The sequence below is a fragment of the Talpa europaea genome (genome assembly GCF_964194135.1).
Source record: "Talpa europaea genome assembly, chromosome: 3".
NCBI classification, from domain to species: Eukaryota; Metazoa; Chordata; class Mammalia; order Eulipotyphla; family Talpidae; genus Talpa; species Talpa europaea.
The window spans coordinates 21,287,002-21,304,556 of NC_140069.1; the positions used below are offsets into that span (position 1 = coordinate 21,287,002).

At 39.6% G+C, this 17,555-nt stretch overlaps 1 protein-coding gene across 6 annotated transcripts in view; it reads left to right on the forward strand.

Annotated features, from left to right (window-relative positions):
• The window catches only part of SYBU (syntabulin), a gene marked incomplete at both ends in the record, with an annotated part of 68,686 nt that overhangs the window by 21,124 nt on the left and 30,007 nt on the right, over positions 1–17,555 (forward strand). For 5 of the 6 annotated variants that reach the window (XM_084230008.1, XM_084230009.1, XM_084230010.1 and 2 more), the window contains one exon: positions 1,506–1,707. In XM_084230008.1, coding sequence (XP_084086134.1) covers positions 1,506–1,707 — 202 coding nt within the window. Of the gene's footprint in view, positions 1–1,505; positions 1,708–13,103; positions 13,132–17,555 lie in introns of those variants that run through there. The other variant, XM_084230013.1, reaches the window with a different exon arrangement.

Genomic DNA, 17,555 nt, shown 5'->3' on the forward strand with positions numbered 1-17,555 from the left:
AGTTCCTTCAGGAAGAACAGAGCACATTTCAAAGAGCAGCAAAGCGACAGGCATGAGCGGTGCACCAAAAGCCTTTCACTTCCAGAAAGAGATCCCTAAGGTTCTGTGTATACTAATATGTTCAAAAGTGAAAAGGATATAAAGAGAAACAAGTTATTTACCAATGTCAGGTTCACTTTGTCCCAGGAACTGGGACGTTTCACAATAAAAATTGAAGGCAAAAATGAGGTATGGCAATCCTTTTTTAGATGGATTCTAGTCATTGTAATTCAGAAAATTAGAATGTTTGATTCAGGCATAGTTCTCTTTCTTTCTTTATTCATGGTATGAAGTTTTAAGATATTTTTTCATAGGCAGCAAATTCTCATAGTTCCTTTATATTCATAAAAATATAATAGTCCAAAAGTTATTAGCACTCAATGCCTTTATTTGTTTTGTCTAATTTTTTACTAAAGTAACTGACAGCAAAATATTGCCACATAATAAAGGGTTATTTCGTACAGAAAATTGATTGGTTTAAGTAGACCTGCTTTTAAGTAATATTGATTTGTTTTAAATTCCCATATAAATCTCATCAAAGTATTAGTGAATTAGCCAAACATAATGAATATTTAATATGGAAAGAATTTTATAGGCATCAGCAGTATGACTTTACTGTTTGCTTAATAGGTATCTTCATAGGTCACTTCATATCTGCCTATTAACTTTTGATGATAACCGTTGTAATAATCTGTCACTTGAAAGTTAAAGGAGTATCTCTCATTTGAATATCACTTTAATTTTACCAGTTTATCCCAGACAGCAAGACATCTGTTTGATTTATTTGGGGTTGGGTGTATATAATGATAAAACAAGATCACTTCTTTCAGCTTCCTTGTACCCCTAAAGCCAGCTCTCTTGTCTATCAAACTCTATTAACCAATTGATGGACAAGAGATCAAAACATGAGCATGATCGATAGTATCCAAGCAAATTTTTTTTTCTGAACACATGCAACTCTGTAGATTTCACACTAATAATCCTGAGTGACTTGTGGTAGACTTTTTACTACTAACCTGATCAAACATCTGTGGACAATTATGACCTGAAAGTGTAAGATTTGGCCACATGACTATCAGAAATATTTATGATCCAAAAAGCTTGTCAGGCTTTGTTTTGCAAGATGTTTTCTCCTAGTTGATATTTTCTTTGTTAACTTGATTGGTCAAAATCTGGAAAATAAAAGTTCTCCTGAGCAGCATGGGCGGAGTTCAGGTGTGTACGAGTATGAGCTCATGTCTGCACAGCTTGTTGCAAGACTTCTCCTTGCTCTCATTGATTTCTTCCTCATTAAACCTACTTAATTTTCCCTCTGTTTTATTCAGAAGACATTGAAATTCACCCCTGTATAAGTTCAAGGTGCACAGCATAATGGTTTGATGTACACTTACTGGGAAATGATTGTCACAATCAGCCCAGCCAGTGTCGTTCGTCTCATTAGATGCTTACTGATTCCTGTCTTCCAGATGACACAGGCTGCCCTAGTAGCCAATCAGTGTCTCCTGTGAAGACGCCCTCTGATGCCGGCAATAGCCCTGTTGGCTTCTGCCCTGGAAGTGATGAAGACTTTACCAGAAAGAAATGCACAATTGGAATGGTTGGTGAGGGGAACGCCCAGCCAGCTCGACACAAGAAGGAACCAAAGTCAGGCCTTGTAAAGCCAGGTGAGTGCACCTATTCTTGTCAGAGCAACATGACTAGAGAATTTCTCATTTGAAGTGTGTTTCAAGACCGGAAACACTAATGTTGTACTCAGTACCCAGCAGTTTTTTTTTTTTTTTAAGGAGATGGAACACAGAGTAGAATATTTTCTATACTGGTTAATAATTGAGTAAGTATAGTGCCCTCCATACCTGCTATTAACATGTTTAAAAGAAAAAAAAATTGAAGAGATGTAAACTAGGTGGTCTAATAGACATTTAAATGAAATAGTTAATTCTATCATAAGTAATGCTAAGAAATTACTTGGTATCATCTGTAAAGTACCAGATTATGCAAATTAGGAAAAGAACAGGTTAACTTGCTGATGACCTATTGAGCTGAGTATACTTGCTAACCTAGTTATTTTGTTTGCTTTTAGAGATTTAAAATGTTGTATGTATATACCACATAGATATGTTCAGTAATTACAAAGATATTAAAAGCTGTGAGATGAGATGGAGATCATTATTGCAATGGATGAATGTCTTGAGCATCAGAAAAGGTCAATTTTCAGAATTTGCAATATATAAATATATATTTTAATCTCAGAAATATATGCAGTATATAAAAAATTAGTTTTAATAAAACTGAAGTTATGACTTTAAAAATAAAGGGATCTGAGCATTGTTTTTGCGAGACAACCTCTATGTTGCATTTTCTTTTTCATCCAGTTATACTGTACATATGAATGAGAATAGACAGATAAAAGGCTTTCCTAAGTCCTTTTTCCTTACGTTTGTCTTCTAGTGTTGCTTGGTGATGATACTGTGCAGGGAACTATAGACCACTTTATTTCAGTGCATCCAAGGCTGGACCTGTGTCCTCTTCCACCACTCTCTGCTTTGTTCTTCCTGAATAATTGATGTACACAGCAAATCTAAAAGGATTCTTCTTCTTCTTGTCCTTGGTCAACCAAAAAGAATGGTGGTTTGTCTAAAAGTAAAACTTACACTGTGCGCAAAAGAAATCCTGTTTCCAGGTCCTCCCTGGTGGCACAGCAGTTGAGCTCTGGGCTGCGAAGCTGCCCGCAGCCTCTGCAGTGCCAGTTCGATCCCTGGCCACCAGGCCAGGGTCCCACATGGCACGCAGACCTCTCCTGCCATGCCCGCTGCTCCCCTTAGCAGTGTGCCTGGGTCCTTCTGCCTGCTCTTGTCCCCGCTCTTGCTCTGGTGAATTTGCTCACCCTCCCGAGCTTCTGACTGTACCCAGTACTTGTATAAATAAATAAATCTTAAAAAAAAAAAAAAAGGAATCCTGTTTCCCTGATAGTTCCTGATGCATACTAGTCACAATAAATTGATTAATAGTTCTTTGTTTTGGAATAATATAAAAACGAAAGAGAATGATAGAAAGTGGAGCAGACCACATATAAAGAGCAGGAGAGATATTATAAAATGGATGTGGATATTTTCAATACTTAAGAGACATTGAGTGTTATAATATTATGTCTTCTAGCCAACAAATTAAACCACCCCTTTGTGAACCCCAGATCCAGAACTGCCTTTCTCCCCCAATCCTTTTTAAAATTGAGATTTAGTTTATATGTCATAAAATTCACATTTTCCAAATTATACAACTCAGTGTTTTTTCGTTTATTCAAAAGGTTGTGCAACAAAGGAATATGGTGATGGGTCGCGGGTGCTATGGTGGTGGATGAACTACCAGGACTACACCTGAGGGGAGAAATCATTGCTTTACAAAAATAAACAATAATGTAAGAAAATAGATTTAAAAAAAAATAGGTTGCACAAGCGCTACCACTGTCTAATTCCAGGACCCCCTAAAGAAACCCTCTACCCACAGGTAGTCACTCTCCACTTTCCTTGCCCTAGCCCTGGCAACCCCTAACCTACCCCCTGTCTCTTGGTTCTGCCTGTTCTGAACATCTTCCATATACATGGAAGCATATGTGACCTTTGTGTTGGCGTCTTTCACTTAGCATAATGTTTTCAAGGTTTGTCAGTGTAGCATATATTGGTACTTCATTCTTTTTTGTGACTCAGTACTATTCCATTTTACGGATATATATACTACATGTTTATAGAGACTTTTTTGAGCAATTTTAGATTTATGTAAAATTGAGAGTGCAGAGAGTGCCATGTAACACCCCCATACCACTACCCCCCCCCTTTTCTTATTAACATCTGCCCTGGTGTGGTGATATATCACATTTTTTTTTAAGATTTATTTATTTATTTATACAAGCACTGGGTACAGTCAGAAGCACGGGAAGGTGAGAGAATTCGTCAGAGCCAGAGCGGGGAGCAGAGCAGGCAGACTGATGAAGTACACTTCTGAGGGGAGCAGCGGGCGGCAGGAGGGGTCTGCACGCCAAGTGGGACCCTCCTCCGGTGGCTGGGGAGCAGCCGGGGATCAAACTGGCACTGCAGAGGCTGTGGGCAGCTTCACAACCTAGCGCTCAACCGCTGCGCCACCGGGGAGGCCCTAGCACATTTTCTTTATCCACTCACAGTTTATGGAATTTGGGTTGGTTCCATTTTTGACTTACAAATAGCACTGTGAACATTCACATACTGGCTTTTGTGTGACATGCTCTGTTCCTAGGGATACACCTAAGAATAAAATTGTTGAGCTATATGGTAACTATATTTAACTCTTTGAGGAACCATCAAATTCTCCAAAATGACTACACCATATTATATACCCACCTGCAATATATAAGGTGCTCAAATTCCCATATCCTTCTTAACAGTTGTTATTATCTTTTTGATGATAGTCATTCTAATGTGTCAAGAGGTATTTCATTACCTTTGATTTATGTTTCTGTGATGGCTAATGATGATGAGCATATTTGGGGTGCTTACTGGGCATTTGTATATATTCTTTGGAGAAAAGTTCTCAGTTTTCTTTTAATCTGGGAGTAATTGTCTGCAGGATCTGCTCTCTAACACATGGACTATAAGGGCAGAAACCCTGTCACCCTCTTTCTGTATTCCTAGCACCCAGGGTCTGGTGCCTATTGGGGGAGCTGAACCATTTGTTTACCCCCACAGTAAAGACAGGCTGTGGGATTGAGATGAAATGGTGCAGGAAAGACCATCAGCTTCATGGATGGCGAAGAAAAAAAAAAACTTCATTGTGAAGGGATTGTAGGATTTGAATGCAACCTGAGATTACTTCATTTTTGGTTATCTGTCTCTACCACTAGCCTCATTTCAAAAACATTCTACATTGGTAGCAATTCAATGAAATACTTAAAACAGGAGACAAATGTGGGACAGCAAGAATAGACCAAGATTAAGTGTTAATTTAACGTGAAGTTAAAATTATCATTGTTCTTCTGTTTCAGTAACCATAATAAAATAATTATATGTTACATTGAGATTTAAAACCCTATGAGTTTTATAGAGTCCATATATAGAATTCTCACTGAGAAGTCCCTAATCCCACAGAAAGTACTCACTTGTTAAAGATCAGCCCCTTGTCTGACTGAGAAGGTTTAAAGTGTTAGGTCTCTATGAAGAAAATGCAGACAAAAAAAGAAGGGACGTGGGAGGAAGAACAATGGAGATGGGCATTTGCTCTTCACAGTGCTTTGATTCAGATCCTTTGAGAATCAAGGCCATGCCCCCATATTCCAGAAAAATACCATCTACACAAAATATTGGTATGCTGCTTTTCTGAATTCAACCTTTTCTTCATTAGGTCGTGTGAGTCCTAGTTTGATGATCTTGCTCAGAGGCAGAACTTGAAACACTACTTTTGTCAACTGCTTCTAATTTAATTGCTTGTAGGCAAACCTATCACTTAAGCCATCCCTGTCTCCTTATCTTTTCATGTATTTGCATTTACCAAATGTCAAGGGAGACCCTGAAGTTTATTTCTTAGTTACCTTAAATTCCTAACATCATCGTTTAAAAACTTGTTCAAGCTTTCGGACCCAATTTTATATACGAAACTCTTCGTATTTAGAAAAACCTGCACTATGACCTATAGTTCTCTGAACTTTCAGCCAAGAAAACCTGTCAGTCTGGCAAATAAGAGAGGAAATCCTGGAAGTGAGGCCCCTGGATGACTCCAAAATTTTTAAAATGCGGAGACATCATCTGTTCACAAGATACTGCTCTCAGGCTGCAGTATCTCGCCTCCCCCAGAGCCCCAGATGGCCATCTCTCTCCTCAGCCCAAACTGCTCTTCAGTTCTTGCTACGTGCTCTACTTTTTAAAAATAAATCGACTCATTAACCAATATCAGCTTATTAAAATAGTAAGCAATTAGCGTCTCCTATACAGATGCTTGGAGCTTCTTTAACATTAAATAACCCAAGCCTATTTAATTTTAGGTCCTTTGTTCTAGATTCTGGAAGATGCTATTCACCTTAGACAGGAGTTATTGAAAAACCTCTTTGGTCATTAAGATAAAGAGTAAATAATGTTTACTGAGTATCTGATGCAGAAGGAGAAGGGAAATGTGGCACAGGATCTGGGAAAGGCTTACAGGGTGAGCTGAGCAATCTGGCCGGCCTCGGTGGCACACAAGGCTTGAAAGCCTGCCTGCCCTCCTCCGGCAAGGTGTGTTCTGGAACTTCTTGGAAGCAGTGAGCCTTCTGTCATTTTGGCTTCTATCACTGAATACCTATGCAGATTTAATTAAAAACTGCCACCAAAAAGCAAAAGAAAATCTCCCTAAGGCCCAGCTGAGAAGTGGCTTTGCATTTCCTTGTCCTCCTTTTATCTACAATTCAGCATACATTTAAGACGGAATTACTGAACACTCAATATGGTGTCTGACATAAATAATGTCTAATAAAAACTTAAATTAGACTGGAGTGCACACTTCATGCAAGGAGTTATGTTTAATGTGGGAGGAGCAGGGGAAAGATGGGGTAGAAATGACCTCAACATCATCCCTGCTTTTAGGGACGCTTCCTTAGCATTTAAGGGAGAGGACTGTGTAATAAATCTGTCCTGTCCTACAGAGTAAAAGGAAAGGATTCCAATTAGAAACCTTTTGAGAAATCTTAGGTGGTAGCATTCTTTCTCCCAGATGTTCTCCTATATTTAACTTGTAGACAGTTTTCCTGATGAGATTTTTTTTCCCTGAGAAAGAAAAGGAGGCCTAATTGGATTCCTGCTATAGTACTTCAAATGACATTCCTGGATCTCCTGGAATGGTTGATTTACTACTTGGGGAGTATCTTAACCCAAAGAAGGAAAAGACCCAGTGTCGTTGTTTTACAAGCCAAAGTACTAAATCCTTTCTCCACAAACTTGGGAGTGAGGAAAACAAATACACAATTTAAACAAACAGAAAACGTGAAAGGAAAAAAAAATACAAAAACTAGGGAGATAGGTAAAAAACAAATAGTTCTGGTCACTATAATTTAAAAGAAATCCACATTTAGAAACTGAAATGTTGAAATCTGCATTTGAAAGATACTACTGTATCCATTAGCATTCAAGCTTAGTATTCCTGTGTCATCAGACACCACTGGGGCTATTGAAATTGGAGACCTGGGCAGATGAACTATAATAACCTCACAACAATACAAGAGGCGTGGTTATTTTTAAAAGACTATTTCCCACATTCGGAGGCATTTGCTAGAAAACTCAGAAGATAGCAGCTAGGTCAGTGATTAATCAACACTGGTTCTCTTAATAGAGACCCCGTCACACACAACCTGTAACCCACGGATGTTTTGTGCTTTTCACAAGCATCCCTTTCACTTCAAAGTTAGTTCTTGAAATAAAAGAGGGCTAGCTAGACTACCTGGGCATGCGGGGTGGGGGGACAGGTAAGGGGAAGGTACATTCTCATTACCACCTTGAGGAGAGTTGAGAGCTTAGACTTACATAGCTCTTCCCAAGTTACCCAGCCATCTGGGGGGTAGCTAGTTGGGGAGAGCGTTGGTGGGAGGAGAAAGAGGGACACTGTTTAACCACCAGAAGAGGCCAGCCTACTCGGTTCGGGTCTGCTTACCACCAATTTATAACCATGTACCCTTCAGCTACTTGTTATTTCCTTAAAACTGGGTAAAATGGGTAGTTGTAAAGGTCAAATAGACTAATGAACACAAAATGCTCAGCGCTGGACCCAATAAAAATTTCTCAATAAAAGTTCATAATGATTTTTTGTAGCTCTTAAAATAGATGTCACAAGCTCCACGCAATTTATTTATAGGACAACCCTTAAAATTCCCACAAGGAACCTATGTTTCCAGCATGTCATGTTATTCCAGTTCACAGGAAATGAGGTGAGAGTCTGTTCTAGAAGGATGCAGGCAGGAGTAGGAATTGACAGCTTGATGATGAGAAAGGAGATAGGAGATACGGAAAAGCAGACAACACACCACTAAGAAGTAGAGAGGCCTTTTGTTTTAGACTTTAAATGCTTTGTAATACTTAGTGCAGTAACTAATATTTGAGAAGCACCATGAGTCACTGTGATGATGGTGTTGGCAGGAAATGTGTGTGAGGGCAGAAGAATGCTTTATGCATTTTAGGAATATTTACATGGAATGGAAAAGTTTAAAATTTTAGTGCTAAAGGACAAGATTTTAGTTATATGGAAACTTTCTGTGTTCTTTGGCAAAGCAGTGTTTTTCTAATAACTTACAGTTTCAATCAGAGGTCTTCCAGCAACAAAGCCACGTCTCAAATATAGGCTGTAATCTATTTCAGACACTGAAAGCCTTTGGAAATACCTGGATGTACATTAGACATAACTGTGGGCTTGGAGGATACTGTAAACTTTGGATTTAAAATTTCTTTAAACTAATATTTATTGAGCATTGATTATCCCAGCCAAAAATTCCAAGTATTTCACTCATTTATTGTGGACATCAGTGTGAGAAAGGTACAGCATCATCCCTGTTTTACAGTTGGCGAAACTGAGGCACAGAGAGACTAAGTAATTCATCCAAGGTCACATAACTTGTGTGAATGGATTTTAAACAGTGTAGTCTTTCTCTCACCTTCTAACTATTGTACTGGTTGAAAGGTCTGGCTTTAATGGAGTGATTTTAATTTCAGTAGGGGAGTGTGATAAATGAGAAATTTGTGTTGATACAAGAAGGAATCATTTTTTTTCTTTAACATCTATAGACCCCTAAAAATTCTTACTTTTATAAACTAGCTGATATAATCCACATGTAGATTATACTGACTGCTGTTGATAAAATCAGTGAACTTCACTGTAGCTTCAATGAAATATACCAAGTTGACCACATACAGCTGTGTGAATGCAGATAGGAAAATAAACCCTGAAAAGAGAACATCAAAGGGATGTTAAGATCTTCAGTATCTTCCACTTAATCATGACCTAGTCCTTTTTCTACTTGCCAAAATGTCTTATGCTCTGCCCTGCATATCCTGTATAGTTTTGCAAACAAACATCATTAGACTTTGTCTACTTAAACGAGAGATTTTGCATATGTGCTGAAATAGATCTCCAAACTTTCTTATACTGTGAGACAAAAAATGCTCACCCATGACACAGCAGAGGATGTTTTTTCATGGACGATTGTATAGTTTCTTACTGCTCCCCAGCAGAGACCAAATAGGTGAAATCAAACTGAAGTGGGATAAGCAGACCAAGTGTGTTTGCTTTACAACAGTGTTCCATATTTATTCTCACGCCTTGCTCCATCTGTGCTTTTGATGATACACCCAATCAATGTAATGGTGCCAAATGGTCCTTTAATGGTTTTCCCCCAAGAATTAGTGAATGATAATCCTCTTCTACCCAACAGTTACCGCCCTCCAATTCCCAAATATACTAGGATTTATTGCATGTACAATTTTCTAACCACTGACTTGGGAACCTGCCAAATGCTTACTAAGTGCTCTACCATGTTGAGAATGAAGCATTATAGGTCTCACATACATAACAGATGCTCCAGCAGGCCACACACCCACTGTTAAACATATCCATTGTCTGCCAGCATAAGAAGAAAAAACCTGGAAACTTCTTTGACACGCAAATTTATAAATCAAAAGTTGTAAATCATGCTTTAGAAGGAATTTTTTTCCTAGTTAAGGGGGTTTGTTGAAGAGACCATCTGCATATAAAGGTATGGGCAAAGATCAAAGGGACTCAAAGAGTCATGGTAGAATACTTGGCATTGCAGCCTCCTGGAGCCATCCTCACGTCCTGAAGGGCAAGAGGAGGGTGGGGTTTCCCAGAACCCAGAGAGAGCGAGAACTCCAAGGCTGTGTATGAAGGTACTGTGCGTGCTAGTAGTACCCGATGGGATAGAAGTCAGACAAATAGTAGTATCCTGCATTCTGTTTCTTCTTTGTCAGTCTGATTTGTCCTGGGGCATTTTGGCCTACTGTTTGATTATTGACACAAGTGTGTATTGACAATGTAGTATTATCATTTAGTTAGTTTGCTGAGTTACAGTCTTTTACCACCTGAGCCTGTCTGGTAGTAAGCAAGGGGCACAGTTTGTGGTAAAGCAGGCTGCAGTGGCTACATCCCAAGAGGCATGCACAAGAATGTGTGTGGCATCTAGGAAGGTGATCTCTGTGTAAGTGTGGAAATGAAAGGAAGCAGGTCCTGATTTCACCATGTATAAGAGATTTCTACCACACATAGATCTGAATCCCAGCTGTCCATGGACAAGCTTCCTTTCATTCTGCAACAAAAGTTTATTAAGCATTTATTCTGTTCTGACACCTCTGTACCAAGTGTTAAGGATAGAGGAGTAAAAAGTAAAAACCAGAGATCACTGTTTTTGTGGAACCTGCCTGTAATGTGGCAAGAAAACTGATTCACAAGCAGACATACCAGATAAGTTTAGACAGTGATGAGTAAAACAAGGTGAAGCTATAGAGAGCCTCTAGGTCTGGGCAGGGAGTGTTGGGGGAGATGACGTTTGAGCTGAGAACTTAACAATATTCTTGCATGCTTGGGGGGCGGGTCGAGCAGTGAGGGGAAATAATGGTGTATATTGTGAGAATAATGGAAGCTATTTTGGACAGGAGGAACAGAATTTCATTTATATGTTTCAGACCCTCTGGTTATTCTGTGGAACTTAGATTATCAAGAAATAAAACTGGGCACTTGTCAGAGGCTTGGCCTAGTAAAGAGGCAGTGAAAACAGAAAAAGGGTGGATACAGTATATGTGATGGAATAGCAGAGACCCCATCTTCCTTGTGATATTTTGAACTGATTTATTTGCTAACTCAAGTAAATCTTTAGAGATATGAGTGAGTCCATATCCATTTGTTCTTTATTCTTTTAAACATTTATATTCTGTTATTAACTTAGACATCAGTTTTTATTCAGTTAATAAAAACATTTTTAATTCAGTCTTTCTCATCCCTTGTGCTATTTTTCAATTCATCTAACTTTTCAAAAGTAAATTATCTTGAAGTCCACCCAATTTGTTAAAAAGCAATTTTGAATCCGTTTCTGGTGCTCTCAATGGATGTTTCTTCAAACCAACAAGTATAGTAGAATATGAAGTAAGTTACTATCAACAAGAGGCCCCCAAATCCAGCCGTTAAAACCAGAGTGAAGTATTTTTTTTTTTCTCTTGTAAATATCACATAGGTATCTGGGTGATTCGGGCTACTGGGTGGTTACACCAGGCTGCCTGTCATCTTCCAGGCGGAAGGGAAGGGGATCAGGGGACACTCACCCAGTCATGTAAAGGTCAGAATGCAGAAATGACACATGTCATTTCCAAGTATATCCCAGGACATCTTAGTCAAATTGGCACCTGTTATTTTGGAAGAAAGGGAGAATGGTCCTCCATGTAGACACTGGAGGACAAGAAGCAGGTTGTCACAACATCTGCTGTAGAACATGGGACACCTGGTTTTTCTGTTTCCCTATAGATGTATGTGAGTGTAGGTCACTAGCCAAAGCTATTCAGTTCCTGAGTTCGTTAAGCGAGGGACACACGTCTTTGCAGTCCGTACACCTTCCCAGTGACAGTACTGTTATTTAAAGGGACCTTTGAAAGGCTGGAGAAGTCATACCACAGGAATAATTACAACGTCTGCTTTTGAATTTCTCGACCCCCTTCATTTGAAACAACGCCGCTAGTTGACCTTGAAGACTGCACAATCTAGTACTGACTGAGGTCAATGCAGACTGATGTGTCTTGTCTTTTTCAAATGGCACTTGGTTCAAAGAAGGTAATTATATAAGAGGGCTCTATAATAAGAGGCTTTGGAAAGACTAATATAGAGGATTTCTTTTTTTCTGTGAGGACATAGGAGGAGAAGTGTATCACCTTATAATTGGACATAGAGTGGAAATTTCAGTCACTTGCAGAACAGTGGGTGGAAGGGGAGTTAGTGGACAGAAGAGGTTTTTCGTAATGTAAGGAAATATTTTCTTTTTTCTTCAACTATTATATGGAGACATAATAACACTTTTTCAGGTTGCTGTGAGTTTCATGAGATATGTTAAGTATATAGCTGAAGCATATGCACCACGTAAATAGCAACACTGAGAGGTAAACCTGCAGACCCTGGATCTTTGTAAAAATCAGCATCAGCTTTTGGCAGGAAGCTGTGTTTGTAGTAACAGAATTTGCCTGATACATATATGTACTTCAGAAGTGAGTGCTACCATTTTTATCATTTCTCTCAATGCCATAACATGGGAAGTGATGAAAGTTTACCAATAACACAACTTTAAGGCATTTGGATGTCTACTCTGCATCTTGTCTGCACTGGTACTATTTGATCACAGATACCTCCTTAGTAAGAACTATTCTGATAAGTGGGAGGCTTTAGTGGATGCTTAATAAAGGTGTTGCTCTCAGCACTCTCCTCTTGCAAGGAATATGCCCACAGTTACCCAGAGGCCCCTCCCTTCAGAACAATGAATTTCTCCTGTTCCTCTCAGGCAGAACTGTGAAGTGCCTTGCATATTTAAATAGCTGGACTTCATGGAGTTCACCAAGCATCTCCCCCAAAGTGTCACATGCTGGCCATTAAATTTTGGAATATGTGAGGTTTTGGTGTAATTTCTTCCTTGCCCTTTGGGAGATCACCATTGTACAGAGACTCAGTGTTTTGCTGCAACAATGTCAAAGGATTAGCCTTGACTATTTTGTGGGCATTTACTTCTCTTGGACAATTTGGTGTTTCTTTAAATGCTTTGTGTCCATTCATGAGGGCCATGGTTTCATTTGAAATGCTGCAGTCACCAGGGAGAAGTTCCCTGCTTTTCCCTGATAGGTCAGCCTTCCCTCTGCCTCCTGTTGCTATGGTGCCCAGCAGAGTAACTTCCTTGCCCTGCACATGTAGAAGGCTCGGTCTCCATGGATACCCTACTCTGAGACTGTACTCCACTGAGAGATGAGCTGCACACACTGTATTTCTGCACAAGACATACCCTAGCCTGTGGTGGGAGGCTGTTTGCAGAGACAGCGTTTGCCATGAAAGTCTACGGAGCTTACCTTCTAAGTAAGTAGTTTAGTCACAGTAAGTAAATAATTATATTGGATCACAGAGGATATGGGGTGTGTGTGTGTGTGTGTGTGTGTGTGTAAAGTTAGTTGGGGTAAGCTAAAAATGTAGCCCAAATAACAAATTTTCAACTCTGCCTTTCAGATATTCAAATGCAGAGTTTATAACTGAACTTTAAAAAATACACATACATTGCTTTTAAATACCCCTTGTCATTTGTGAGCACGCAATTCAAAGCCAAAACAAAAAAGATTGGCCACAGATGCTAACATTTTAGAAAGCCCTTCTAACTCTGAGCATTGCATGCTGCTTTTGTAAAATGCAAAGCCTGGCCTTACCCAGTGATGTGCTATGGGAATAGATGAGCACAGCCACAATTAATGCTAATTGGCATTGCACAGAGTTTGCAGTGGGCCTCTGTGTAGGCCAAGACGCCGTGTATCTATTATCAAGAGAGCCTGTTCATGTGATCATGTCTGCCAATTCACCATGGAAGTGATTCATAGCACATCTCTGACCAGTTTTAATTTACTTTTCTCACATGACACCTAGTAAAAATTATAAAAAACTTCATTCTATGGATTTGGGATGTGGAAGGTTTTTCTTTTTATTAACTGAGTTGATCTAACAAGTCGTCTTTACTGTACTTTTTCAGAGCATCAGGGTTGGGTTTGCAATGTTGTAAAACACATGAGTCATCTTCAAGTGATTTTCATCTGCTGGGCAAATGATTAATGCCTACGATGTTAAAATTAATTAGTAGAAACTAAAGACTGTATGTATGCTAAGTTCAGTAAGTTTAGAATTAAATAAAATTAAGATTTTCAGACTGTCCACAGATGATAGCTGGCATCCACTAACTCTAAACACCAAGTAGAACGAACATGTACTATACTGGTAGAAGAGAATTAGGCTGGATTGTAAATTTCTTTTAATTTTCTGTACTCATGACCATTCAGGCAAAGGACAACCAGTGTAATTTCATCTTTTCCAACATTAGTCACGGCTGAATTTTAATTCTCCAAATGGTGAATATGTGAGAGGTCACTTGGAGAATGTGAATGTCCTGGTGACTCCTCTGGCTTGACTTTGTCACCATCAATCTTAAGGTCATTGCCTTAATATTTTATAATTTCCATTCATCAAGGGAGCAGCAAACAAAAGTACACTATGTACTCCGTGAAGGTCACGGTTTTGGAGACCTGGAAACAATGTTGGTGATATTTCCCCAAAGTTGTTCACCTCAGTACTAGTTACTACAGCATTCTCTGTGTGTCTGTGATAAATTCTACCACCCATCTGTGAAAACCGGTGTAACATGGGGGGTTTCTGACCTCGGGACATCTGAATCCTCTCAAACTTTTTCCTCATCTGCAGAGTTGGAATACTAGAAACATGTCGTAGGCTGGTTTGAAAATCCAGGGACATGCCAATGGCGTGTGGTATGCAGTCAGTGTTATTATTACTGTGAGAGCATCATCATTCCACAATGCCCAGGAGTCCAGAGGCTATAACTAATAGCATGAAAAATTGGTTTTGTTTTAGTCTATCAAAATTCCCATTACATACTTACTAACAACCTAACTATGTATTTGACAGTCTGGGGGAACAACAGCATTCATGTTAGTTATATGATAAGGTAACTAACAAAATGGAAGGTCTACAGTATTCTCTTTTCAAACATGTGACTAATAGCTGTGGTCAATGACTGTACACATATGTCATAAAATATTTGGCAATTCATTCTGCTGCCACTAGCACATAGATATGTAGGATATCACAATTAAAAGGGAAGGATGTAGGGGCTAGGCCATAGCATAAATCTGGTTGTCACTTATAATTTCATATGTGAATAAAAATTTTAATTAAAAATTTTAAAGGGCCTCCCCGGTGGCGCAGCGGTTGAGTGCTGGGTTGCAAAGCTGCCCACAGACTCTGCAGCGCCGGTTCGATCCCCTGTCGCTGGGCGAGGGTCCCACATGGCGCGCAGACCTCTCCTGCCGCTCGCTGCTCCCCTCAGCAATGTACTTCGTCAGTCTGCCTGTTCTGTTCCCCACTTTGGCTCTGGTGAATTCTCTCACCCTCCCAACTTCTGACTATACCCAGTGCTTATAAAGTAAATAAATCTTTAAAAAAAAAAGAAAAAAAGAGCTTCTTTTAAAAAAAAAATTTTTTTAAAGCTCACTTCATTTCCTGAAAGGATTTCCTTTCAGAATATAGTAAATGGTATATTTTGAAAAGAACAATTTCATTAAGTTGAAAGTTTGGGAAATGATGGCAGAGGAGAACATGGGAAATGATTGATTAATCTGTATAAAAATAGGTCCCATGCTGGGATTTTTCCTTTTGCACTAATCCTGTGTGACATCTGAGCCAAGAAAAATAGAAAACCAATGCCATGTGTGCAGAGCCTGCTGGTGCTGATTTTCAAGCACATGAGGAGTTGACCCACATTATACTTTGCAGCTTTATTTTCATTTTGATGGCGTTTTCATTTTCCATTTCTCCTTTCTGGCATATTGTCTTCCTTCCATCTGTTTGCCCTGGAAAGAACGTGGCTTGTGCCACAAGGACTCTATCAATTCGCTTGAATGGAAAAAGAGGAAAATCTTTGTAGGACATGATTTAAAATGAGGTCTCTAGAACTTGGGGATCTGCAATCAGTGATGTCAAGAAATGCTAAATGCATCTTGCTAAACATGATTTCTAATGCAATAATATTCAGATGATGTAGTCTTCTGTTGTCACATTTCAAGGCAAAATGAAATCCTTAGCAACATCCCCACTATTACGGTGACGTTTTATTTATACTTGACTGGTCTGTGACCAAAATAATGCCCCGCTTTCTTTTTCACTGTTTTGCCCACAGACACAGGCACCTGCTCTGACATGCACAATTTGTCAAGTATCATGGGGTACTGGGTGCTGCTGTCATGACGTGTGGGTCATATCCTTTTGTTGACATCTGAGGCACATTGTGAGGTCTCAGTTAGCCAGTTCTGTTGCTGAGTCTTCATTCACCAAGGGAGTTTCAGAAGGAGGGATGCTCCCTTGTCTTGTGAGGTGACAACATTATTCAGGGAAACTGGATCTTTCTGAGTCTGCGGTTTCCTGTACTCACCCCCATGGCTGAGCTGGACAGGCTCGGCAAGACTGCCAGGGAGATCTGATTTCTGCCTGGACTATGGGTGGGTCTGGCTGTTCTTGAGAGCTGGAGACTGAGCCTGATGTCCAGAACTTTTCCTTCGCACTTAGGGGAAGTGGAGGATCCCGCCGAGAAGCATAAGTGCTCACAGAGCTGAGGTTTCCCACCTTCCAGCTGTGCTTCCTGTCATGTACCTCAAGCCCTGCTAGCTAGAAACAGTGAAGGGGTTTCATCTCTGCAAAGTTAGATCATTCCTCAGTTCTAAATGGGATTCTCTGACTGAACATTTCTACCCTTCTCTTTCAGCTGCCATTTATCAAAGCTGAGCCCAGTAATGCTACTCATTTATTTTTTCCACACACAAAAAAATACTGGCATATTTACTGCCTTTACTGGCGTCAGGCAGGGAGCCAAGTACTAGGATAAACTAAACCAAGACTCCCCATACAAGGGTGATGTGTTTCTGCAGGGAGCACAGGGACCCATGAGTCCACAGGGGAGCACCATGGACCCAAACTTGATGTTCTGGGAGGGTTCCAGGGGCAATCATGCAGTCATTGACATTTGCAAAGGATAGAACAAGGTTTTAAAATGCAGAAGTACTGAGAGATCTGAACCTCACGTGTGGTTAACTTAAGTACTATGTACTTCCTTTGAGTTTTTTATGAATTCTGCTATGAATTATGTATGTTACAGTCAATTCTTTTTTAGATGGTTATTTCTTTAGGATGTGAGCCTCCTTAGGCATGGACTGTTTTCTGTCTCTTCATTCTTTTTATTTTTATTCTCTTGTATTTTAAAATTTATTTTTGCTGCTTCCCTTCCTTTTAAATATTATGTATCAAATATGATGCAAAGCAAAAATGTATATACGTATATGTCAACTCTATGACCCACATTACAATAAGGCAAACACTTGTGACCCCACATTCCACTTTAAGAATTGCCACTAAGGAAGCTGCCTTCATGCTTTTCCAGGTCCCATTCTCCCCTCCCACCCACCCCCCAGGTAACTACTATGTTGAAATATGGGTTTTCTCATTTCTTTGAACTTCAAAAAAAATTTTGCCTGTGTCCCTAAAAATCTGTGGGAACACAGATAAAATATAAAGATGAAGCCCTGTTTCTCTGCTCTTGCATTCTCCATAATGAGTGCAGTACCTGGAACTTAGTAGGGCCTCCCTCGATGATTAAGAATGAGTGGTTATGTCCCAGAGCTTAGAGGACATTTTGTGAAGCTAAAATGCGCAGGAGATACCAGAGTTCAACTTCTGTG